Source organism: Stegostoma tigrinum, chromosome 24, assembly GCF_030684315.1.
Source record: "Stegostoma tigrinum isolate sSteTig4 chromosome 24, sSteTig4.hap1, whole genome shotgun sequence".
NCBI lineage: Eukaryota > Metazoa > Chordata > Chondrichthyes > Orectolobiformes > Stegostomatidae > Stegostoma > Stegostoma tigrinum.
In genome coordinates, this window is record NC_081377.1 from 20470534 (window position 1) to 20497814 (window position 27281).

The 27281-nt window shown below is 36.9% G+C and overlaps 1 protein-coding gene across 19 annotated transcripts in view; it reads left to right on the forward strand.

Moving 5' to 3' along the window:
• Positions 1 to 27281, forward strand: part of macf1a (microtubule actin crosslinking factor 1a) — a 545346-nt gene that overhangs the window by 433092 nt on the left and 84973 nt on the right. For 16 of the 19 annotated variants that reach the window (XM_059654271.1, XM_059654278.1, XM_059654275.1 and 13 more), the window contains 8 exons: positions 2211 to 2372; positions 5249 to 5419; positions 8286 to 8452; positions 10120 to 10279; positions 12603 to 12929; positions 14167 to 14251; positions 20206 to 20447; positions 20588 to 20794. In XM_059654271.1, the coding sequence (XP_059510254.1) occupies positions 2211 to 2372; positions 5249 to 5419; positions 8286 to 8452; positions 10120 to 10279; positions 12603 to 12929; positions 14167 to 14251; positions 20206 to 20447; positions 20588 to 20794 (1521 nt within the window). The remainder of the gene's footprint in view (positions 1 to 2210; positions 2373 to 5248; positions 5420 to 8285; positions 8453 to 10119; positions 10280 to 12602; positions 12930 to 14166; positions 14252 to 20205; positions 20448 to 20587; positions 20795 to 27281) is intronic. The other 3 variants (XM_059654282.1, XM_059654287.1, XM_048557835.2) reach the window with 1 other exon arrangement.

Below are 27281 nucleotides of genomic sequence, written 5' to 3' on the forward strand. Positions count from 1 at the left end.
AATTGTCTTAAGTTCTCTTAATTGAGAAACAGGTTCCCAAGTTGTTGCTGCCCACTTACTTTCCAAGTAAATTTGGAAAGTAGAGATCTGTCTATAACCTGAAACTTCTCTGCTGCCCAATTGCTTTAGTGCAGAGTGGGGAGATCATTTTAAATGCCTTAGCTTCAAAGTTAGCTGGGAGTTGGCTTACCACATAAAACAGTTTTTAAATTTAAACATTTCAAATAAAAGCAAAATAAAATGGATGCTAGAAATCTGAAATAGAAAACGAAAATGCTGGAGAAACTCAGCAGGTCTGGCAACATCTGTCAAGGGTTTAAAATTTAAAAACAGTTTTAAAATTTTGAGTCCAGTATGACTCCTCTTCAGAACCTCTTCTCTTATTGCAACTCATATTGGACATTAACACTAACCTGTTTGTTTCACTGCTGAGTTTCTCTACCATTTTCTGTTTTTATTTTAAAGTTAGACATCGTTTGTTGACATTCATAACTTAGGTTGTTGACCAGCTTTTCTGTCTTGATAAATGAAAAAAATCTTTGAAATTCTTCTCCTATAAAATTAATTCTTGCACACTTTTTTATTTCAGATATGCATTACCTGGCTGATTTGCAAAGCAATTAGGCAAGTCATAACCTTGTCAGATGACTTTAAAAAATAATTTTCATTAACTTAGAGACACCTATAGCACACCTCCAGAGGAGGTGATGCTTGAACCCAGACCATCTTGCCTGGAAGTAGGGACTTTGCCCCTATACCACTAAAGATTTAGACCATACAAATAACCTTTCCACTTATTCCCGCTCTTGAGGGAGATTATTCGTAAGCAGTTTCTAGAAACTTATCAATTCATAATTTTTCATGCACTTAAGGAGTAATAGTAAGTTACAAGCCATTGTCATATTTAAGACAATGATTTTTAATCAGTAAGGAAAGCGAAGATTAGGAAGAAAAGGCAGGAAAGTGGTGTTAGGTTATCAGATCAACTGTGATCTCACTGAATGATCAGACTCTGGTCTGAATGTCTCGCTTCTGTTGCTATATCATATGGTCTCCATTCCAACTCTGTGCCGAGCACTGCACAATCCAGTGTATTTTGAATCTAGAAGAAAAAGTAGTAAGTCAAGCTCAGGGCCTTGGCTGACGATGCAAGTACTTAGTACACAGGCCAAAGTAAAATAATAAGCCCACTTTCCTAATACTAGGACATCTGGTTTCAAGCGCACGTTTCATGTGATTTAGACATTTCTGCTATGAAACAATCTGTCTCATAAATAATTTTATGTTTTCCCTATTCCATGGCATCCTGAGTAAGTAGCAAAACTGAACAAGGATACTGCAACATCACTGAGAGCCCTCTTAAAACAGTTGGGTGTCAGTAGGTGTTCCTATTTGTCATTTTTGGGACCATAACAATTTAATACTGTGATCGACAAAGTTTAGCTCAGCTTTTGTATCCATTGAGACAATTAGGCCAAATCAGGTCAACTTTTTACACATATTCCAGAGACCCAGTTTCTGTTGAACTTATGCCGTAATTTCTCACTGTAATAGTAGAGGATGTAGTGGTTGCAAAATTGATCTGTTGAGCTGCAAGTAAACATGCACCTTCTGGGAGTGCTGAAGTTAGTTTGGTTAGAATTTGAGCAAAGTTAGAGAATTGCTTTGGATACTGTCTATAAATAGCTACCCAAAGTAATTATCATAATTTTATCAAGACATACGGTTTGAATTTTTTGCATTAGAAACGAAAGCATATGAAAAACATAAGGAGACTGCTCCTTGGATTCTTTGTCTATATAGTACTTAAGAAGTTATTATTCAAAGATTGAAGAAAATGCTCGTGGTCAGATGTCCATAAGGTTAAGTTATACTGTTGAATTTCAATATTAGACAGTATCAGTTTTAATTGTTTCCAACTAATAATGGAAAGTATTAACGGATATGTTTTAGTTTGTGAGAGACTTCAGGCCTTGAGAGAATTTTAGTTTGGTATAAACTGATTCAATCATTTTAGTTTTCATTTTACTCCTTGGCTTTTATCAGTACTATTCCAAGATGTGTCTGATTTTAATGATTTTAATTGTATATTGATTTTGAACAGGGACACATTGTTCCCATTCCCATGTGAAATATCACTATTATTTCAAGGTGGGCTACTGTGACCAGTGTAGTAGACTGATTTGTTTCTCATTATTCTTTTGGTTTAGACATTCCAGAAAGTTCAAGTGGATCCCATTCAATACAAACTTCAGCAGGTTAATGCAGTGGGGCAGGGTCTTATTCAGAGTGCTGCAAAGAATGCCAATACCCAAGGACTTGAACATGATCTGGATGAGACAAATACCAGTTGGAACACGCTCAATAAAAAGGTCAGTTCTTTATAGCAATGAAAAAGAGATTGCTCTTTTTAAGATATGAATTATTAAGGTTAAAAAAAACTAATCCAAACTTTGTGTGCTTTGTACATTCCAAGTTAGCTTAATCAGTAATCGGTTCAAAAAATAAAAGTTTAACCATTAAAATTAGGATCTTGGCCTCACAGGCTAGCTTAACACTTACAACAATTAAGAAGTTAAGTAAAGATTTTCTTAAAACTTTTGCACTTCTGTAGTGCCATGTCATGTCTAACAAAGTACATGAAAACACTTCAGTACTAATGAAGTACTTTGAACTGCAGTTATTGGTTTCTACAGCATTCATCTGAAAGCAATAAACCAGAATTTGGAGACCAGTTGCACTGTATCTTCTGATAAATCAAACTAGTGTCTAGATGAAAAGAACCAGAATTAATCACCAGTCTGTCTGGGTGATGAGACACTTCTCTAGGGCAGCATTAAAGTCATTAAAAGTGAGAATACTCTCCATCTTGAGTGGTGCATCCAATGTGTTAAATACGATGGATTTCGAACAAATTTAACAACTTAAAAATGAGCATCAAAGGGACTTGGGGCCTTCAGCAGCAGCAGCAACTTGTGATCCTGCACATATACCATACTACCTTTGTTCAGGCTCGCCAAAGTTATGGCAAAGAGACCTGGGGATATTGATGCAAAGTCCATTGAAAGTTGATTCGCAGGTAGACAGGATGGTGCAAAAGGTGTTTGGCATGCTTGCCTTCCTTACGTTGAGTAATGGGGTTGGGATGTCATGTTGTGGCTGTATGGGACATCGGTGAGGCCATTTTTGATATACTACATACAATTCCGGTCACCTTTCTATAGGAAGGATGTTGTCAAACATGAAAGGGTGTAGAAAAGATTTACAATGATGTTTGCTAGTATTGTGGCTGTACCAGGTCAGCCAGGTGAGCATCATAGAATATGAGTTCCCGAATGGGATCTGTTAATCTGGTCCAATCGGGGAGCCCTGACTGGCTGGCATATGCAGGAGTGTCCCATTCTATTCACTCTGAGCGCAGGGTCTGAGGAAGGCGAATGCAGTGTCAAGTACAGTGCATGCGTAAATGCAGTAAATTCAGAAATTCTCAAGAAGAGTCTAAGCCCGAAACATCAGCCTTCTGGCTCCTCTGCTGCTTGGCCTGCTGTGTTCATCCAGCTCTACACCTTGTTATCCTAGGCTAATATTCAAGCATTCAAAGTGGATGATATTTGAAATTTTCAAAAAAAAAATTCGAACTAAAAGTCACTCTAATGGCCACCATACTGAACCACCCCTAGGATGAGGGTGACCTTTTGAATAGTTGCGTGGTAATTTGTGATTTTTCAAAGAAGTTTCATGGAACTTCACTAAGGATTGCCATATGGAGTGTAATGAGATAGCTGTGCAGTGTGATTTGCCCTGGGTTGTCACATCTCCCTGGGTAAAATTCTGTGACTGTGTAACTATTGTTGGTAATTGGAAAACCCCACTTGATTCACTAATGGTCTTTTAGGGAAGAAAATCTGCCATCCTTACCTGGCCTACATGGGATTTTGGGGACTCTGGAATGTGATTGACTTTTAATGCCCTCTGAAATGGCCTAGAGAGCCAAATTGGTTTGATGCCAGTGCTGTGCGCATCCTTGCAACACTAAAGAAGAAAACATTGCAAGATGCACTGCAGCAGTTGATCAAGGCTCCTCCAACAATGTCTTTCAAACCCATGGCCTCAACCACCTAAAAGAACAAGAGCAGCAGATGCACAGGAATACCAGCATCTGCAAATTCCACATCAGCTATCACAGCATCTTTCAACATCACTGGGATGAAATGCTTCTTAATAGCACTTTAGGTGTGTACCATCAAATTAAGTGGCTCAAGGTAGTTTCCCACCTATTTGTCACAGGACATTGGGAGATGAGAACTAGGAACTAAACTAGCCAGTGACATCCAGACTTTGAATATAAAAAGAAATTGGCTTCAGTTTCCATGGGTTCTCAATCCTGATAACAATCCAGGAATTTCTGTTGTAAGTATGTGTGCCCTGCATAGTGAATGAAAGCAGACTTGGATTCAAGCTATCATACCACATAGAAATGAGTAGCCAACAGTCATTGGTTATCTGGACTGACAGATGGGCAGTAACCTGATTGAGCACATTGCTGTATGTGGTGCTTGTAATGTGACAAAGAAAATGAAAAAATATGAGGATGTTACTTAGGCTCACCGTTTTGGTTCATGTGGTTAAAAAAGTAGTATATTTAGGATTTTGATTGGAAAAAATTTTGGACAATATATCAGATGAAAAGCAAAATAGCAATATGAAACTCAAGCAATTATCATGATTCAGTTCCTGATTTAAACCCATTGACACTCGTGCTATTTGATTTGTCAAATAATTATCTGTGCTATTGCAGACATTGAATCAAACTTCCATATTAGTGGAGTCTTGGTGTTTTCAAATCTCCTTAACCTGATGTCCTTTTTCTTTTCCTCTACCACAGCTCCTTCCACAATCCCTGCCCTCGCCCCACCACCACCTGCACACCTCTACCGGCTTTCCCCAGCCCCTCCTCTTGCCTTTTTCTTCCTGATTCCTCCTCTGCCTTCCTTTCTACCTCCACCTCTCTTCACCATTTTTTGGCCTTTCGGCCCTGCGTGTGCCCTTCCCTCTCTGGCCTCCTTGCCCACGTTCACTTCCTCTTGTCACTACTCGCTCATTCTTCTATCATTCCTTACCTCTCCCCTTCTTAGCTTGGTTGTTCTCATTCTCCACAGAACTTGTATCTGTGGAGGAAACCCCTAAACTAGAATTGTTAACAATGTGTTTTTAAAAACATATCCTTAAAAACATGTCCTTTTTCAAGGTGGCAGAACGTATTTCCCAATTGCAAGAAGCACTGTTGCACCGTGGAAAATTCCAGGATGCTTTGGAGCCTTTGTTGAGCTGGCTTACCGATACTGAAGAACTCATTGCTAATCAAAAGCCTCCATCAGCTGAATACAAAGTAGTGAAGGCACAAATTCAAGAACAGAAGGTATTTGCTATAGGAGCAAAGCAATACATTTGGGTCCTTTTTTCAATCGACAGGCTAGAATAATGGCTGATTTTGTTTGAATAGCCACAAAATAAGGGTAAATTTTTGAGACATGGATCAGACTCTTAGTATACTGCATGGTATTTTTCATTTCCAGAGTGTGGATTACAAAGAGACATTTGTTCCATATGCAAAGATGAACAAATGGCCATCTACTGAATTAATGCCAAGTCTGAGTAGTGCAAATCACTGTTCTTCCCTTCAGTTCATTGGTAAAATAAAACTTGTCTCAGTGCCAGTTTTCCATCTTTTCTTAAAGAGCCCTGTCTGCATGGAAAAGTTCTTGATACAGTTTGTTTTCTTTGCTGATGTACAATGTGAAGGCTTGAAATGCCCCTCAAGTTACGTGACTGTGAGGAAAGTGGCACATAATTCACCATATTCTCCTGTTTTAAAGCAAAGGGGGATTTGTGAAACAACCATCAATGAAAGCAATGTTTTTTAATTGACTATACAAATTTACTTGAAATTTTGAGTAAAATTGAAGTTTTAATTACATTAACAGCTAAAGAGCTGTGCAAACATACTAGCAGTTGAAGTTGAGTATAATTTGTTTGTTTTTCTTGTGATTCACCTTAAATCTTGATCTTTATACCATTCCAAGAATTACTGCTGTAAAGGTTAACGTTTTAGCTATGTACATCTTTGTCTGACTACTGAACTAATGCCTTGATGTTGCTGTTGTAGTCACAGCTCAAGTGGTTTCTGTCGAATTATCTCCTGGATTTGTGAATATTAGTACATTTTTATACTTGCCTTCTTGCTTATCATTGCTTTTAGTCTTTTCCTCAAATTAATATAATTATGTTTCATTGTACTTGAAAGAATATTCATTTGGATATATTTTGTGAAATAATAGTACCTTGTATTTGTGAGTGTTTTAAATTGACCCATAATTGTGCTTAGGCTGATATTTATGTCAGTTTAATGCCTGAAAGAATTTTTCCTTGATTACTGGGCCGAAATTAATCGGGTAATAATAGTTCCGTTATTTTGGGCCACTGATCATTGCCAATAGAAGGATTCTATTTGCCGGTTTATTCAGGATTTTTGGACGTTTATTCATCTAATTATGGTAATAGATTATACAAGCTTGATCATTGGATTAATATGTTTAAGACAAGGTGGAATACAGAAGTACTCTTTTTAAAAAATTGGCCCTGAGTACAAAGCTATATATGTTAACAAAGGATAAAAACAGTACGCAATTGTTTAGGCTGTAGTAATATTGGGATTTTTTTTTGCAAATAGCTGAACTCCCGCATTAAAAATATTTAGGTAGTGTCTGTATTTTGGATGATCTCAAGTTATCCTGGCATTGTACTTATTTTAAAGATATGAGCTGGAGCATTCCTAATTGTCTGCTGCTTTTGTAGTATGGTGCAATACAGTAGAGTTACCAACATTTAGTTGAAAAATGAACTGACCCATCAAAAACTGAACCTTTTTAAAATTTGGTGTGCAATGTCAAAGATGTTTTCTCCTGAGTACCTTGCTGGAAACTTTTTTCACTGTAAAGAGAGTGATCTTGCATAGTACTTGGTTAGAAGGAGGAATAGTATTTTTATGGATATAGTGCAATTTTGTACAATTGAAAAAGCTGAGAGAACCTGGTGGCGTCCTGTGGGAGGAGGGGGTGGGGAAGCAGTTGCAGTCAGATCTGTCTGTGGTAAGCATGCCTGGGAACTTGGTGTTAAAATCAGGCTGGGCTGAAGGACTAACTACCTTGAGAGCCTTTTTAGAAACAGATCTCTTTCCAAACTAATAGTGTTAACACGGCTTTTAATTCTTCTAGTATCTTCTATGGATGCATTTGGTTTGATTCTCACATTAATATTTCCCCTATTTTCCAAGCTATAGAAGAGCACAGACAGGGCAAGTAAACAGCTGTAATAAATCAAAGAATGCTGGAGATCTGAAACAAAAACAAAATGCTGGAGAAATTCAGCAGGTCAGGCAGCACCTGTGAAGAGAGAAACAAAGTTCATGTTCAGAGTCCAGTGACTCTTGAACTGAAAGCAGCTGGGAAATTGCATTTATGCTGATGACAGGGAGTGGGGTTAAGAAATAAAAGTTTTGGTACTGTGCCCACTGAAGAAATTTGGGGAAGCTGACAAAGGGATTGCTGGTGGCCTTAAATGCTGAATAGATGATAACAGGAACTGAGAATAGTTAAAAATGGATCAGCTGTGCCGGGAGTACCCGATACAGAACCAAGCCTGGGGTGGGTAACAAATATAGAGAGAAATTATTAAACTCAATGTTGAGTCCTGAGGACTGTAAGATTCCTGGGTGGAAGGGTAGGTGTTTCCCCAGATTGCTTTGAGCTTCACTGGAGCCCAGTTGCAGGCCTGATGCAAATGTTGACATGGGAACACAGCAGTGTGTTGAACTGGCAGGCAACTGGAAACTTGAGGCCATTTTTATGGAGAGAGTGGAGCTATTCGACCAAGTGGTCACCCAGTCTGTGTTGTCTCCCCAGTAAAAGGGTCAATAGCCATGTTTGTAAGAAACAGAAGACAAAACTATTTCACGTAATTTACATCCCATCATATCATGAAATATTAAAATTGAGGACTGTGGGTTCAATTTTCCCCCAACTTGCAAGCATTCAATAAAAATCAGAAGAACAAAATATCTGAATGGATGGACAATGTTTCCATAGTATCTTGTGAAGAATATGGGAAGCATAAAGGAGTTAAGAATGCGTAACAGCGCCTCGGGCAGTTGCTTTACAACATCTTTTAACAAAGAAATGAGATTTAAATCTAAAGGAACTTGGCAACTGTTACTTGTTCTTGCCCAGCTGCTGCAAAGACTACTAGATGATCGCAAATCAACAGTGGAAATCATTGAGGCAGAAGGAGAAAGGATAGCAGAATCAGCAGAAACAGCTGAAAAAGAGAAGATACAAAAACAACTACAGAGCCTGAGAGAGAGATGGGACAATTTGCTCAGCAAGGCCATTGCAAGGTATGTGGCCCCTTTTAATGTTCATGCAAGAAGTGACAAAATCACATTTTACTATATATATTTTTCAAACAATTTTGTCAAAACAAATTTAACTTCTCCAGAATTAAAAGTTCCCACCATTTTTTGTCAACTATGGAGAATTTGAAATCAAAACTGAAACAAAGTGTGGGGCTGGATGAACGCAGCAGGCCAAGCAGCATCTTGGGAGCACAAAAGCTGACGTTTTGGGCCTAGACCGGAAAAAATACATGGTCTGGTTTCATTTTAATAGATTGTGATTTCTTAACTTATTTAACTTTAGGTAAATACTAAGATTTCAAATCTATAATGGGAGAATAAAGAAAACATCATAAAAATAAGTTGAGCAAAACTAGTATTTCTAAAATAATTTAAGTTACATTGTACAAATAAAATGTAGAAAGGAAAAGTTTGGAAGCAGGAGCAGATTCCAGGTTGCGGTTCTTGTTGATACATGCCTAAAAATGGAACAGAAAATACATAAGAGACAGACCATACATTTGTGACATTCGAATTCAGCAAAATCTCATGTCCATTTATAAACACCTGAAGACTGTATGTGAGCTAATGGTGAGATTTTACAGCACCAAAGCATTGTGGAAAGCCTTTTTATTGTGATGACCGTGCGGCTTGTAAACACTTGATTGTAGAGCCATTAAAGTTCAGAAACCGTGCACATACAGCTGTGTAGGGAGCTGCTATGAAGTAAATTTATAACGTAAAGCAAACTTAATAGTTTTTACTCCATTTTAAGTCCATACGTCTATTTATGGTACTGTGCTGCATTCAAGTGTTTACGCATTGGAAGGAATGCCAGTTGTTCCTGCTGAGTAGAATGTACAAGCACAGAACCATTTCCTCATTCCTACTCAAATTCTATTTTGGGTACTATGTGTGAGTGCCAGATTGGAGATAAATCTAAACACGCATCTACTTAAAAGAAAACACACAGCTGTATAGGCATTTACAAAGGAGTATCTTTGATATGAACAAAGTTTACTTAAATAAGAGTAATTTCAGGCAATTTATAAGTTCCTTTCCCATGCAATTGAATTAATTCTTCTAAATCTGAGGTTGTACAGTAAATGATGTTATATTTTTGATCTTGGCAGTAAAAAGTAGATGTGCATCTGAATCACTGCCATTTAGTGGTAGAAATCATCTTCCAGATGTTCCAATAGAGATTTTATTTGTGCTTATGAACTAATGTTATTACGTTTGAACATCTGAATTGTGGATCATACAAAGAAAAAATTTCCATTTATCTAAAGTCTTGGCCTTAGAACATTAACTATAAAATATTTTTGCATTATAAGAAATTGGAGGTTCAGAAAATAATCCAAATCCATTTCTTAAAATGCCTGGCTATCTACCTTATTATTTGACATTCTGACAGACATCTTATTTATTGCACTGTACAATACTTACTCACCAACAAAAAAGGGTGAATTAAGCCTCATTCTTTGCCCAGATGCTCTTAATAACTTGGCAATATTCAAAATATGTGAATGAGTTAACATAACAGCACTGTAAGCAAATGGAAAATGATAAAGTGACGAATTCCAGCTGAAGATGTTCTGTTTGTATAAATATTTGCTATACCATAATACTTAAATGAGGATATTATCTTGCTTCATGTGTTAATGCAGGCAGAGTCAATTAGAGAATATATTAGTCATTGCAAAAGAGTTCCATGAGACAGTAGAGCCCTTGAACGAGTGGCTGACCAGCAAGGAGAAGAAATTGGCAAACTCTGAACCTGTAGGAACTCAAACTTCTAAAATCCAGCAGCAAATTGCACGCCATAAGGTAAGTGGCACGACTCCAAGGTACAATCAGTTGTAAATGAATGACGTAAAATTATTAATTTTTAGTCTGTTTTCTTGCTGTCATAGTAAATTGCATATTCTTATGTTAGAAACAGCACCAGAATTAGTGCTGAAGTTGTGAATTGATTTTTAACTGCAAGTTATCCTCATTGTGCAGATTTTTCAATATATTCCAGGAAGCGGCCTTCTAAAGAAGGAAAGGTACCATGTACCTTCATTTTAAAAGACCCATTTCTTTGCAATGATTTATCGAAATGTCCAAGAATCCACTCTTGGTTTTAGATAAACAAAATTTTGGGACGGAAATCCAACACAACCATCTTTTTATTCCCATCTCCTCCCATAACAAAACCTGTCAAATGCTCTGACAGTATGAGAAAGGAAAACAAGCTCCTTTTTGTTTTGGCTGACGAGTTCAGACATTTTCAAATTTCTGTTTTTAATGGATGTCAAGGAAACACTAGAAAGAGAAGATAGGTTGGGAGCAAGCCAAGTTTCCACAATGCCATTGAACTGAATGAAGAACTACGACATTTGTTAAGGGCAAGCTAGAATGTGGTTTGCTGGTTTGAACTAAAATCTGATTCAATTGGATTTATCCCTAGTAAGAACATTTTCTGTATGCATGCAGAAGCATCGTCATTCTTATTCCGACCTATCTAACCATCATATTTAAACAGATCACTTGCTGTCTCAATTCAGTTCCTAAGTAAGTAGTGTAAATTAGCCCAGTGTTTCGAAAGATATCTTATTGTGAGAACCTTTTAGTTTTATGTCCACTTAAGGTACATTTTCATACAATCTATTAAAAATAATTTTAACTGCTTGTAACACCTAATGAAAATCTTTTACCCCTAACAAATCCCAGCTTTAAGTGAGGACTGGGCTGCTCTCGAAAGGTTGGTGAATTTGTTTTTCCCCTTTTTATAAACTAAGTTTTTTTTTCCCTCCTCTGAAAGCATTGAGTTTTTTTTGGGATAAGTTTCCGCAGGTATATTTGAATGCCTCACTGCAGGGGCTTTTACTCCCTTATTAGTGTTGATTAAAGTATTTTACAAAGGGGACTTTCTAATCAAGGTATTTCTATCATTGCTTAGCTCCCATGCATGTGAACTTCAAACAGGATTCATGCTGCTTGATTTCTTTCTGCTTGAACCAAGTTTCCTATTACTGTCCTGGGTGAGAGTAGCTAACTTCTAGCAAAAAAGCTGGAACTTCCTGGTTTGTATGACTTGGTCATTCTCTGGATAAATCTCCAGCTCTCTGGAGAGTCTATTTGAGACTGAATTACACTTTTAATTAGTCCAACTCTGCTGTACTAATTAATTGTGGTCAGATAAAAAGACACCACTAGGTTGTCTCTGATGTAAAGGCTATATGATAATGGTTTGAGATGAAAAAACTGCAGATGCTGAATTAAAGGTAAACAGACAGCTCCAGATGCTGCCTGGCTTGCTGTGTTCTTCCAGCCTCCAGTTTGTCCAGATAATAGTTGATGACATTAATGAGACATGTAAAGTTGAGTACAGTTTTTATTGCACCTGGATGAAATGTTTCTAAATCCACAGTTGTCTCACCTTTTGGACATAATTCTGTCCATGTTAATGGAATTGAAATATTCTAATTTACAAAGTTATCAAGAATCTCTGCAGTATGTTGGCCAATCGGCCAATTCTAATTCTGTTCTAGTGACTCTAGAATTGACTATGTATCATATGCTTTTAATTATGCATTAATGATGTAGAAATGCCACAGACAGAAAATGGTATTGAGGTGTTGAAATATTTTCTGCATTACTAGATTGAGAAGAATTAGCTTTGCACATTTGCTTTAAATGAGCACCAAGACTGCTCATTTATTATTCTGTTTGCTTTCAACTTCAAAAACATTTTTAGATTTTGCTTTGAACTTGCATCGTTATTTTTTGGCATTGCCTGTTTGACACTATTTTTGCTCAACACAAAGTTGCACTCAACAGTATCTTTTGTCAAGCTTGCAATCAGTTCAGTGAATGTGTCCGAGTTAAAATAGTTGTTAGATTTATAACCTAATGCTTCTTCCACTAGATCTTGTATGAATGGTGTAAGATCTAGATTAAGATGATCCCCGGTTCCTTTTTAGTATGTTGTCACCCCTACTTTTTGTAACTCTTTCGAAAGTTTTGCTATGTGAAAGGTGTAATATAAGTTGTAAGATTTTGTAGAAGTTTTATTTTGATGACTTAGTTTTTTTTTTTCGGTTTTTGTTGAAAGTTATCAATTCATATCTTGTTTCTTTGTACTGTAATTTTATCCTTGGTTCAGGCCTTGCAGGACGACATCACAAACCAGAGCCAGAACATCCAACAGGCTGTCAGTGTTGGCCAGTTTCTTGTGACGTTAAGTGCAAAAACAGACCAGAAGATGGTAGAGGACAAGTTGGAGTCTGTCCAGACTCAGTATAGGGAGATTAGGGACAGGTGCAGCCGAAAGGCAGACCTGCTCCAGCAAGCCCTTGCCAATGCCAAGATCTTTGGAGAGGAAGAGGTGGAGGTGTTGAATTGGCTGGCTGACATTCAGGACAAGCTCAGTCTGGTGACCGTCAAAGATTACAAATCTGACATCCTGCATAAACAACACACAGAGCAGCTGGTATTTCATTTATTTATAATTTATTTTTCCATCCATTTTATTAATTTAATACCTGCACGCATCACAATTTTCTGTTTATTTGATGTTCGTTCATTCTGATTTTAATTCATTTTATATTGTTTCAAATGTAACTTTTTGTTTATGTTTTAACATTTATTTCAAGATTAGCTCAAAGAATCATAAAGGATTCAGTGAAAATAACTTTTCAACCTATCTTCCCCAGAGCACTACTTAATAAATCTTTACAAATAACAGCTCAGTATTAATGTTGTAAATATTTGCCTTTAGCTATGTTGATGAATGTATTTGTCTTATCCTCTAATATTAGGTTTCCCATTTGTCTTGATGTACTGAGCTGCAATTAAATATTTTAAAATAAATTAAATTAAAATATTGATCCAGATTCATGTAGCCAAAATATTGTATATTTGAGTCACATTCTAAAATACCACAACTAAATTGTCCCAATACCATTTCATGGTTGTTTTATTTGATTTACGTAGGAATGTTATAGTTAGAAGTTACTTCTCCTGCAACATTTTCATCTTTAATTGTCAAAATTCAGAACAAGTGCATTTGCCAATCTAATAAACATTTGGCACAAGCATTTACTTAAGCATTGCTGTGAATACTAGCATTGACTTTTTGGTTCAATTGGTCAGTTTTGGTTCTGTAAGTGTTTTATGACTGTCTAATTAAATACAGTAGAATGGCATCATAACATTAAACATGAACAAGCTAGTGTTTTAAAATGAAGATTTGAGAAGTGAATCTTCAACACTAGTATTTTGGATTAGTCCTGTGGACAGAAATTTTCTAGAAGCAGAGCCATCCTATTTTTATTATTGTGGTAATTGTACTCATTTAATCATTTAATTTTGAAAGTTAGCTATTTAATTCATGAATTTCAATTTCACATGTTTGGCTTTCAAATAGCATAATTCATAAAGCAACGTTATCTAATGCTGGCCGAGAATAATTTTGTGACGTAACTAGATTTGAAGAATATGTGGAAGCACATGTTCTAATGAGTCATTCTAAAGAACTGCTGCTCATTTCACAGTAAGTCTCAGCACTGGTCAAGACAGCTGCTCTGTAACTTTACTTGGATTTGGCTAAGATTCAGATTGAGTCCTTTTTGGATCTCTTAGCATTAAAGTCATGAGAAGCAGGAATGATGTTTCCATGCAAACCTTGTCATCCTTTTTATTAAGCAGCTGGGGTGATCTCTTTATAGGCTTTGAATGATGACATTATATCCCGGAAGAAGAATGTTGATCAAGCCATTAAAAATGGTCAGGCCCTACTTAAACAAACAACAGGTAACTTTTCAGAAATACTCAAGCTGTATTCTTTTTATTTGGTGTTAATCTATTGGGAATATTTTAGTAAGACGAGCAGTTACTGATTTCCAGCATGAGGAAGATTGTACAATACATGATAAGATCTTCTTTAAGCATTAACTTGTAAACTTTTAATCCGGGCTTTGAGTTAATTTATTCTGTTTTAGCATTGTGATGTCCAACATCAATTGTGCACGGTACATAAAGACACCATCTGCCAGCTACCTGGCATCAAGAAGGGGAGTTGGAACAAAGCCCAATCCTATGCTTAGTAGTGAATGAGTTAAAATGTTCATTCTAAAAACATGTTGATGTTGTGCATCTGAAAGTTTTAAAATGATTGCCTTCAAGTTAAAATAACCGTTTTTAAACAAATTGCACTTTATCTCCATTGGGGACTGAAATTCCAAAGCTGTTGTTGCTATCAGATATAAATTTATAAGGTTAGTACATTTTGTTATTGATTTCATGGTCATCTCGAGCCAAGAATTCAGACATACACCCTACTTTGCAGTCTTTTAACCTGAACCAATCTGGAACCAGCGTTGTGGTGAGAATGATAAATAGGGTGGTCACTAGGACCCTAAACTAGTGAACTGGGGGAAGGGAAGGGGAGAATGAGAGGAAGGATAATGGTAAACAGAAAAGAAAGCAGCAGACTAACATGTATGCAAAAGGGTTTAACTACATTGAAGACTATGAAAGAAGTTAAAAGGAAGGAAAACACAGGAGGTATTATCAATGGAGATGTTAGAATTCAAAAAGGTATAAAAACTGGCATAAAGGGATTTTGTTTGAAAACTAGCAGCATTCAAAACATGGTAGATGTGTTAAAAGCACAAACCATCACAAAAGCGTTTGATTTCGTGGCCACTACAGAGACATGTTTGCAGATGGTCCAGAGTAGAATCTAAATATTCTGGGGTATCAGACTATTTGGAAGGCCAGACAGGAATGCAAGGGAGGGGTGTAGCTTTGATGTTTAAGGATGGCATTAAGGCAGTAGTGAGAGACATGGATGCTATGGAGAATAATTTTGAATCCACATGGGTGGAAATTTAGAAATTCCAAGAAGGAAAATGTCACAGATAGACACAGTCTACAGGCTACCAAATAATAACATCACATTGGGGCAGGCAATAAGCAAAGAAATAACCAATGCCCAAAATGTAGTACGGCAATTATCATGGGGATTTTAGTCTGCATGCCAGTTGGTCAAGGTAGCTTTGAGGGGGGAGTTCATTGAATGTAACAGTGATGGCTTTCTTGAACAGTATGTAATGGAACCGATGATGGAGCAAGCTATCCTAGATCTGATCCTATGTAATGATTCAGGAATAATTAATTATCTCATAGTTAGAGTTCCACTTGGATGGAGCAGTCGCAGTATGGTTGAATTGAGAATACAGAAGGAAAGTGAGAAAATAAAATCCAATACCAGGGTCCTGTGCTTAAATGAAGGAGACCACAATAGGGAGGAGTTAGCTAAAGTAGACTGGAAGCAAAGACTTTATGGTGGGACAGTGGAGGACTTGCAAAGCAATTTTACAAAGTGCTCAGCAAAAGTATATACCGTAAGACATAGGAGTGGAAGTAAGGCCATTCGGCCCATCGAGTCCACTCCGCCATTTAAATCATGGCTGATGGGCATTTCAACTCCACTTCCCTGCACTCTTCCCGTAGCCCTTGATTCCTTGTGAGATCAAGAATTTATCAATCTCTGCCTTGAAGGCACCAAAAGAGATGGTGGGAGAAATAGCAGATGCACTCATGGTAGTTTTCCAATGAAAAAGGACGACTGTCGGAAAAGGGGTAATCAGCCGTAGATGCCCAAGGAAATAAGGGAGGCTGTCAGATTGAAAGATAAGACAAAGTGGCAAAGGCTAGTGGGAAACTAGAAGATTGAGAAAACTTTAAAGGCCAACAAGCATCCACAAAAAAAACTACTAAGAAAAGTAAGATAGATGAGAGTAAACCAGCTCAAGATTACGACAGATGGTCAAGGTTTCTACAGTTAGCTAAAACAACGAAAAAGCGTGACTAAGGTAAATATTAGTCCTTTTAGAGAATGATTGGGGGATTTAAAAATAGGAAATGAGGACATAGCTGAGGCATTGAGCAGGTGTTTTGTGGCGGTCTTCGTAGTGGAGGACACGAATAACATGCCAATAATTGACAAGGAAACCAAGGTTTTAAGTATGTAGAAACTGTCATTATCACAAAAAAGGTAGTGTTGGGTGAGCTAAAGGTCGACAAGTCTCCTGGCTGTGATGGAATGCATCCCAGGGCACCTAAAGAGATGGTGGGAGAAATAGCAGATGCACTCGTAATTTTCCAAAATTCGCTGGGCTCTGGGGCAGTTCTAGCAGATTGGAAAACAGCAAATAGTACATCATCTTTTTTAAAAAAAAGGAGGTAGCCAAAAGAAAGGGAATTATAGGTTGGTTAGCTTAACTTCTGTATTAGGGAAAACCCTTGAAACTATATTCGTGGAAGAAATAGCAAGATGTCTAGCCAAATTGTCCCATTGGGCAGACTCAACATGTGTTAATAAGGTTTAACTAATTTACTGGAATTCTAATGAAAACATTATGAATGCAGTGGACAGCAGGGACCCAGTAGATGTGAATCTAGATTTCCAAAAAGGCATTCATCAAGGTTCTGCACAAAAGGCTGCTGCATTAGATAAAGGTGTATGGGACTATGGATAATGTATTAGCATTGATAGAGGATTGGTTAACTAACAGGAAGCGAAGAGTCGGAATAAATGTGCTTTTCTGACTGTCGATCAGTGATCTGTAAGGCACACCACTAGTCGGTGTTGGAACCGCAATTGCTTAGTTTGCATAGATGATTTGGAGTTGGAGACCATGTGTAGTGTCAAAGTTTGTGGGTGACTCTAAGATGAGTGGGAGAGTGAAGTGTGCAGAGGATTCTGAAAGTTTGCAGGCGGATATAGATAATTTGAAGTGAGTGGGCAAAGGTCTGGCAGATGGAATACAGTATCCATAAATGTGAAGTCATCCATTTTGGTAGGAATTAACAGTAAGAAGGACTATTATTTGAACAGTTAAAAAGTTGCAGCATGCTGCTGAGCAGAGGGACATGGGTGTCCTTGTACACGAATTGCAGAAGGTTGGTTTGCTGATGCAACAGGTAATTAAGAAGGCAAATGGAATTTCGTCCTTCATTGCTAGGGAGATTGTGTTCAAAAGCAGGGAGGTAATGTTACCATTGTATAGGGTGCTGATGAGGCCACACCTGAAGTACTGTGCAGTTTTGGTCTGCTTACTTGAGAAAAGACGTGCTGGCACTGAAGGTGGTGCGTGCAGAAGAGATTCACGAGGTTAATTCTGGAGTTGCGGTTTGGCTTATGGGGACAGATTGATTATACTAGGATTATATTCATTGGAATTTAGAAGAATGAGGATGGGAGATCTTACGGAAATATGGCAAATTATGAAGGGAACAGATAAGATAGAAACAGGGAGGATGTTTCGACTGGTGAGTGATACTAGAACGAAAGAGCATGGCCCCGAAATTAGGGGGATCAGAATTGTGGCCGAGTGAGGAGGAACTTCTTCACCCAAAGGGTTGTGAATCTGTACAATTTCCTGCCTAGTAAAGTAGTTACGCCTTCCTCTTTGTTTGTTTTTAAAGCTAAGATTTTTTTGAACATTAAAGGAATTAAGGGTTATAGAGAGAGAGTGGATAAGTGGAGCTGAGGCCTCAAAAGATCAGCGTTGATCTTCTGGAATAGTGGAGTGGGCTCGAAGGGCCAGGTGGCCTACTCCTGCTCCTGGTTCTTGTGTTCTTCAGTTAGCTGCAAGATGATGTCTTACTGGCAAAAGTGATAGCTTGAACATTATTTTACTTTGTCACCCAAGACATCACTAATGCCATCTATGAAGTTGATAGCTTGTGGGTATTTGCTTCTGCATTCACACTTTTTAGGGGACAGCTAGGTTGTGCTGCCCTGAATTGGGTTGACATTCTTAACATTATCTTATGCTAGAACAGATAAAATAGCTGAAACGTTTTTAAGTGTAGACCTTTAAAGTTTAGAATAATTTATTGTTTTCTTCACAAGAATGCTTCATCTCACCTTTTATGGGCTAAATTTTACAGGGGAAAGGAGGTTGTACTGAAGACCCGAGTAGGCCCTCCCCAACCTCGAAAGAAATATCAGATGCCAACTGACTCCTGAAACAATGCAATCCTACTGTAGTCCGATACTGCAGAGAGCCTTAAGTAGATGAGAGTGGGACTTCTGCCCTCAATGAGAGCAAGTTACACCACTGATAGCACCACCAGTCAGATGGGCTAGCTGCCTCAACAGTGTCAGAACTCGGTAGTGGACAGCCATGGCATCTGATATATCCTGGTCTTTAAGATGGGCAAAAGGAGTGGAGAGTGTGGGCAAGTGGATGATGTAATAGGTTTTGGTGGCTAGGTTTCTGACTTGTGAATTATCATTGTTCCAATGATTAGGGGTGGGCGGGGGGGGGAAATATAGCTTTGCACACAAAGCAAAGCCATCAGTTTTTTGTGTAATTTCTGGATGGCATCATAAAGGTTGAGAACAAGATAAAAGAATTGCATTATCCAAGATCGTCGTACACATTTTTTGTCAATTTCTAGTCAGTGTCCCCCACTTTTTTGGAAAGTGTTTTTAACCAGTACCATCCCAACTGCAATAGTTTTTCTCTGACTTTGCAAAGCAAATTGACTCTTAGTAATGCACAAAACACACACCAATCCAGAGAAGGTGTAAAATAGATATACTCTGGGAATGTTATTTGGTTTTGAGATACAGTTTCTTGCATGTTAACTCATTTCTAGTAAATCGCATAATTAAGGTAACTTAATGTCTGCTTCACCGCTGTTGAATCTTTTTAAGACTAAATTTATCATGGCATGTTGTAGACAGAAGTAAAAATAGACAGTAACATCAAATACTTTTTTTATTAATATAGTTGTAAATTAAACACTTGTCACTCATGGAAGAATTGATTATTCAACCTGTTCCTTATTGTGGAATTCTTTTCAAACAAAAATCTTAATATCAATATTTACAGTATCATTGGTTGATACAAATAATCTCTCCAAAAGTAAAGCTAGGCATAAATTTATCACTTTATTGATCTGATAATCCACTGTTCACACCCTTTTTAAGGAAAATCCTTGTTTGTAGCATGCACATAAACATAAAATAAATTGAAATTTTACTGTAATCTGACTAAGTCATTCTTACAGCAATAATTTGCATGCATCTACTAACATTTCTAAGCAAATATGATCTTAAACAAAGTTCCGACCTGAATCACCCAACAAAAGCAAATATCTTTGAATCAGGGCCGCAAGTCACTTATCTAAAGGGCTATTAGAGATGGACAACAAGTGCTGACCTTGCCAGTGACAGCCCATGTCACATTAGTATTTTTATAAAGTATTGTTGTTTTTTTTGTTTTGTTTTTTGTTTTGTAGTAACAAACTACTTTTTAAACATTTAATATGTTCTGAAAAGTAGATTTGAAGCACTCTGAAGTCAATTTAGATGAATCAGTATTTGATCTGTCAAATCATGTGTGGACAGTCCAACAAATGGAGCAAAACGTCTAGCACTGATAGAAAGTCGAAATTGTAAAGTGCTTCAAATTGGAGATTTTTATCCTTGTTTTGAATGAAAAGGAGATTAAACTTTTACGAGAAGGATGTTGCAAGTTTTTTTCATATTGATGACTTGCTGCTAAAATGTATTAATACATTTCTTGCTACTTAAAAATATTTGTTTATTGACATTTGTTTTGGCCTTTTAAAGATTGACAGTTTTAAAACTGTCAACAAAGTTAACATCTTAATCATTGAGTATTTGTATCTTCCTATTTCTTTGGTTATTATTCAATACTTTCTTCACTGATTTGTTTCCTCAGGTGAAGAAGTGATTATAATTCAGGAGAAGTTGGATGGTATCAAGACCCGTTATGCAGAAATTACTGCTTCCAGTTCCCGGGCACTGAAAATATTAGAACAGGTTCTGCAGCTTGCCACAAAATTTCAGGCTTTTAATGAAGAACTGTGTGGCTGGCTTGATTTAGTAGAGGCCGAGCTTGCTGCAGGCACTCCACAGTCACCAGTTGGAGAACTGATTCCACAGGTTCATGAGAAACAGAAGGTGAGCGGAGCAGTCAAGTGTCCAGAGAATAAGAGTAGAATCATATGCTCAGACTTTATTGTTCTTGCAACCTGACATATTTGGTTACAGACTGCAGTAATGATGTTTAACTGAATATGCAACTCATTCTTAACAATCAGGAGTTGAAGAAGGAGGTGATGGAGTACAGGCTGGTTCTGGATACTGTTAATGAAGTGAGCAATGCATTACTAGAACTGGTGCCATGGAGAGCACGAGAAGGTCTGGATCGCCAGGTGGCAGAAGCCAATGAGCGATACAAAACTGTGAGTGACACTGTAACACAGAAAGTCGAAGCAATCGATGCTGCCATTCAGAGATCACAACAGGTAGGTTTTTTTAAACATGAGCATTTCTGTCCTTATTCTGAACACCTCTGGTCTGTGATAGGAATGTATCCACACATTATGAAGTTTGAGTAAGTAAAGTTGTACTTCTGGATACTGTAAACGCTAATATTGGGAACAGGCCAATGCAGGATTTGCAAGCTGATTTTTATAGCAATAATGTCTGAAGTGAAGCCTTATCCAAACTAATTGGCCTGGCTTTGAGCCTTGGAGATCCAGCTAATGAAATGTCATGTCAATTCCTTTCCATTTAGTCTTGCATTTCATGCTTTTCGTTTTGACAGTTGCCATCATGTAGGTCTCTTACTGCTGTTGCCTCGTGAGTGGATAAATCCTGCGTCACACTTTTATTCATAATAGCAATTTGATATTTCTGCAATTAATGAATGCACTTGATATTATATAATGTGCATGTGAAATAGTATGCACCTGGTTAACCTACAAAGACTAGATACTGTCTTGAACTTTTCTGTTATAGAAGGTTTACATTAACCAGCTTCAATGGATAGATATTAGATAAACCCCACATTGGTTTCTGTTACATTTAGAAGAATATTTATCATAAGCTTGTGATTAAATTTAATTCATTGCACCCCAGTGCCCTGAACACACTCTTGTTAAGAAATTGAGAGAATAGGACAGGGCAGTAGTGATAGAAAAGCTCTTCTCCTCCCTAGGTTTAAATTGGGAGAGCATAAATCTTTTTCATTTAATGATTGACATCAGACTGACTTAAGTGAGAGCAAATTGTACTGTTCCCTTGGCCAAAATTAATTAGAATGTGAGAAATCCAAGTAAGAAAGGAAAATACATTTTTAATTTTTTTAGTATGTCAGTGCAAGTAATAACCCGTCCAACATATATCCTGCAAGCTAACATTTTCTAATGTGATTGTGCTCGTCCAGCAGAAAGAGTTGAGTACATCGTGTGTAATGAGCATGCATTCAAAAAGATTCTATTTGACCCTGAGCTGATCTATTCCTACACTTCACACGCATCACAAATATTGGCAACTTCCTGTTTTACCATATGGTGAGCTCAGCCCTTTGTTAGCTGGAACCCTTATTCAAGTCTTGTGGGTTTAGTTACTTCCATCTTCTGAGAGTATATTGTCCTTTTTAAGATGGGTCTTAAAACTCACTACCTTATCAGACATTTTTACCTCTGCTAATTCCTTCCTGTTTGGTGTCTTTTTTCCCTTGTGGCGTTGATCGTGTAAGAGTTATGCCTAATGTTTAAAAATAATGCAAGTGCAGGTTGTTGTGGTGCCACTGCCCATTGCAATCTTCACCGTATCATAAAACACTGTTTCAAAGTGATTTTTTTTTTAATGTGTATATGGGCTTTAACTGCCTGCAAACATACCTCTGCAATCCATGCAGTAACGCAGTAGGGAGAAAAGATTGAATGTATGCTTCATGCTGAAAAAGTTCAAAAGCTGTTTCACATTTGTGTGATCTCCTTGCTCAAAAATATATCTCTGTATTTGAGACGAGCTTCTACCTTGCAATAGTTTATTGAATTTCAAGAATAGTATTATCCATCAATATATCTGAATGACAATCTGACATTTCCATAGCTTCGAGGATTCTCTGAGCTTAACAAGTGCCACCTGATTTTTTTTTGAAAAGCCCATAAGTGGTTAACCCCACTGAACTTATTCTTTTTTACTCGACTTTCATAGTCGTCCAATAGATGGTACAATAAGTTGGAATGCCTTTGAAACATCAAGTGATATAATTTTCAATCTAAATGAGCACTGTAATTGGGGGGAAAAGTACCTTAATTATTTGTAAATATAAAACTCTACATTTTTATTGATTTGACACCCTATTAACCAACTTTTTTGAGTACCAATTGGTTTTGGTCATGTCCACAGTGATAAATATAGTGTATTGACTAAGTTTATCTTTACAATACAATATTATTTCTTAAATTAAAGGCTTAATCACTATTTAACAATGTTTGTGGTAGATGTCAAATGTACGCTTGGAGAATCTAATACCATGAAGCTCAAAGGGTTGCGAGGTGGATTTTACCAAATGTGGTTTTGTTCTGTAAACTCCTGGACATATTTGCACACTGGATAAAAGTTTCAAACAGTTATTCACTAGCATCAGACACCCGTCATTTGTAAGCCGCTGAAAATTTATGTACATTCTATTTACACTGTGTAGGAGTGTTTTTGATTTATTTGAGTTGGGTGATTTATGTAATCCTAACTCTCTCATCATTAACCAGCATTCAGTACACTTCACTTGTATAACTGCCTGTAAACTTAGTTGCTATAAAGTGTGCTTTGCCGTATTTGTGAGAAGCTCTTTGTTGTTGTATTGTTTAACCCTTTTAAGGATTGTGTTGTTTAGATCTTTAAAAATTAATCTAAATTCCACTGGAGAACATTGTTGTTACTTCAATTTATTTTCCTGTTTCCAATATTGTTCTGCATATGATTGCAATTATGCAGATAAAGACTTAACTATAATTGGAAAACATTGCTTGAAATATGCCCTTTTAAAAAAATCACTCAAAGGATTAAACCTTTGCTGTCGTTTGTTTATTCTATGCATTGCCATCACATTTGCAAACTTCTCTATGATCAAACCTTGTGTCTTCTGCCTTTTGAAGAACCTCACAAACTTCATGGCTTCCATTTTTGACTCTAAATTTGACGCATTTAACAGGATTGAACTAGAAACGTTTTGAAGGTTCTGAAGAATGAAATACAAATTCCAAAATTTACTAAATTTACTCTCCAGTGTCCTTCAGTAATGTAGGATTAACATCGCATAGTAATTTTTTTCTGTACCAGTGGAGCAGAAAATCTGTCCTGCAGTAAGGGGAGGGTTTAACTTTGCTATCAAAATCCATTCCCAAAACGCAGAAACATTTGATGTATTCTTGCTGCAACTATTGACATCTTGCAAGAAGTGTTAAATAACCCTCGTACTGTATTGTTTAACTGTCAGTTTGATTTTATTTTGTTAAATGCCAAATGTGTCCTGAAAAAAGAATTTAATCCTCTCCAATTGAACATGTTGAACATGGATGAGCATGAGCTCATGTGGGCAGCTGACAAAGGAAAATTGCTTTCTTTTGCACAACTCTTGTTTTCTATTAGATTCGCAAGAAACTATATTCATTGTTAGATCAAGGAAGCTATTTAGTGTACATGATATCTGTTTAAAATAAAACTACAAGCTAACTTCAAGTTCAGCCACAATAGAGCTCTGAAGTTATAGGGCTTGGAAAAAGCCGTTTCACTCCTAGGCCTGTTCCACTATTCATTGAAATTGTGTAAATCTGTGGCCACCTTTGTCCCATGTCTGTGAATATTTTTGATTAACAGAGCTCTTAGCACGAACCTTTTTAGGCTGTTTTTGGGTCCTGGATTTCCCAAGCAATAGAAGTAGTTTCTCTGTCTTCTTGGTTCTCCATAAATTCTTAAAGAGTTCAGTCAAATCATCCTTAATATATTAAAAAGAAATGTAACCTTAGTTTGCATAATATTCCATTCATAATTTAATGCTTGGGATTCAGGCATCATTCTAATAATTGGTAACTCTCTCTGAAGGCAATGCAGTTTGACCTTGCTAAGGTCTGCAGTGCTAAGGAACACGGGACACAGTGTGGTCAACCCAGTGCATACATCCCAGTCTTGTAGATCAGAAGCCTTAGATTCCTATAACTAGTATGATTATATTTTGTATCTATCCATGGCCTCTTCATAATCTATGTACATAGATTCCTAAATCTGGTTAGATTTCCATTCCTTCCAGCTTTTCACAATTTAAAGACTACTCTGATATAACCTTTGAAGTCCAAAGTGAATGTCCTCACTTTGTTTTTGTCTATTTTTGAATCCAATTGTTATAACTTTCTCCCCATTTAGCTAATCTATAAATTTTTCAATAATTCTAAGCTCATATCTGTACAAGTTACAGTACAGTCTTCGCAATTGGAAAACTTAGACATGTGGTTCTCTATTCTGTCACCTAAATCATTGTAATTATTCATCATTATTGAGGCCCCAACGTCGATCCCTGATGGCACCATTCATCATCTCCTGCTGATTTAGAGTACCTGGCCATTACCTTTCCTCTGTCTTTCTTGTCAATAACTTACCTTTCCAGGTCATAAATTTGCCCTCCATTCCAGGAATTTCACATTTAGCTAACATAGCCCTTCATAAAAGACAATCAGAGGCTGTCTGGAAGTCCATGTAAATGACATCCATTGATGTGCCTTTTCCAATAATTCATAACTTGAGGCTCTTCAGACATGACCCAGTCTCTACGAGTGTATACCGAGAGTAGTAATATTGAAAACCTACTATTCACAAAAGGATAGCGAACTTCTGAAGAGTGTAGATTGAATAAATATCATTGGGAACAGTATTAGAGGTTTGAATGAGCATGTATAAGTGATTTCATCATTTTCATTATATAGTAGATTTTAGACTCATTGGTCCTTATTTACTGCAGTTGAACACGAGAATAGTTTTTACTGTTGGATGGATAAATGTTGTATGCTTTTGCTTTGTAAGAAATTGGGAGAAATTTTGTGGAAGTTTCCCTATTGATATGCTTAAAGAAAGTGTTGCATATGAGGTATGGAATGAACTGACTCAGATCAGCAAATGACCTGTATTATCCCGTGTTTAAAGTCATTTCCTCTAGAGGAGAAAATGCAAAGGAAAGAGCAATAAAGGTTTAATGTTTTGAATTGTTTGATAGGGTAAATAGATGTAACACACACTGAAATTTAAAGAAGGTAGATGTATACGCTCTACACAGGCCATTGTCAGGGCATGGAATTGTTTTTAAAAGAATAGAGTAATCAAGACAGTAAAATCAGAACTAATTACTGTTCACACTGTGTGCTGAATGAACTGAGTAAATTCTGGGAACCTGGAAAGTCTGTCTTAAAAAGCTGCTACATAGGAGATGATTAAATTCTTGGACAGTGTTCACTTGCTGAATATTCTTTGCTCCCTCCTTTTCTGTTTATCCTCACTGGAAATCCAAATCACACCATATTGGCAATTCAACGATTAATGCAATTGAACATCATTTAAATGTTTTATTAAACAGGTTTTGAGTGCCAGTAAATATATTCTTCTAGCTTGTAATTAAAAACAGGTAGCATCCCTATCAGCCAGACACTTAGCTTTAAAATGAAATTTGTAAATTCAAAAATTAATCTGCTTTATTTGCTTTCTGAATCAGTAAATTAAGAAACATGTTAACAGTTGTTTGGTATAAACTTGACTACTGCTAGAAAGAGTGACGTGCTTTGTCAAAATTTTTCATCTTGCATTTATCAGGACAGCTCATAAGAAATTACAATATAAAGAAAAAACTATTAAATACTGTATATAAAGAGTGTTGATTTAGTTGGCAAGTGAGCCCTGGTGCAAGTGTCAACATTGTCACAATGTTATGACTTTAAGAAGTGCATTTTGTCCTTTTATTTCCCTCTTTGCAGAAAGTTTGAGAAAGATATTGAACAGTCAGTGCCAAAGCCAGTAGAGTTAACAGCTTGTGAGGCCTTTAAGTTTTTTAAAGTTGAAATAATAGAAGCAGCCTGAATGGGTGGTGTAAAGCTCTCAGAACCAGTTTTTTTTTGTTTTAACTTTCAGTAGTAGCGCTAGGGTTTTGAAGCCAGATGTTGTGGCTCTTATTCTTCTGTCTATCAGAGCTAACAGCTCGAGTTCTCTTCCTGCTGCTAGAATTGCAGTGACGCAATCTATTTTACTGAATTTGTCTTTACCAGTATATATTTATGGGATGTTACCAAGTTAGAATGGTTAATTAGTAGTAGCTTTTAGTAACTATATATATTGTATAAGCATTTTACATATAAATAAGCATTTTGATAAAATTGCAGTTAAGTCAGTTCTTTTTATTTTATCTTTATTTTGATTATCGTGTATGAATAAAGCCTGGTAGTTTGACCAATTGAATTGCATCTGGAACACAGCCTTAACATTTAAAATAGGAAAAAGTTATCGTTTGGACCATTTTCATAATATATTTTGAGAGGTTTTGATCTGGTCCATAATACCATGGATAATGTACCAATTAGATGACAATTAGCAGTTAACAACTAAGTTCAAACTTAAATCAGTATTTGATTTATTGTTGTCACATGTAAAGATACAGTGAAAGGTGGTGTTTTGAATGCTGTACTGGCAGACCATACCATGCAAAGTGTGACCATGTAGAAGAACCGATTGCAAAATAGTGTTACAGCTACAGAGAGAGAGATCAGCTTTCACGTTTGAAAAGCCCAGTCAAAAGTCTGACAGAAGCAGGGAAGACACTTCTTGAATCTGTTCATACATATATTCAAGCTTTTATATCTGGCCAACAGAAGAAAGTGAGAGTATAACCGGGCTGGGAGGGGTTTTTTGATTTTATTGAGCTCACGGGAAGTGTGATTTTAGTCAGTGGATCAAAGGCTGTTT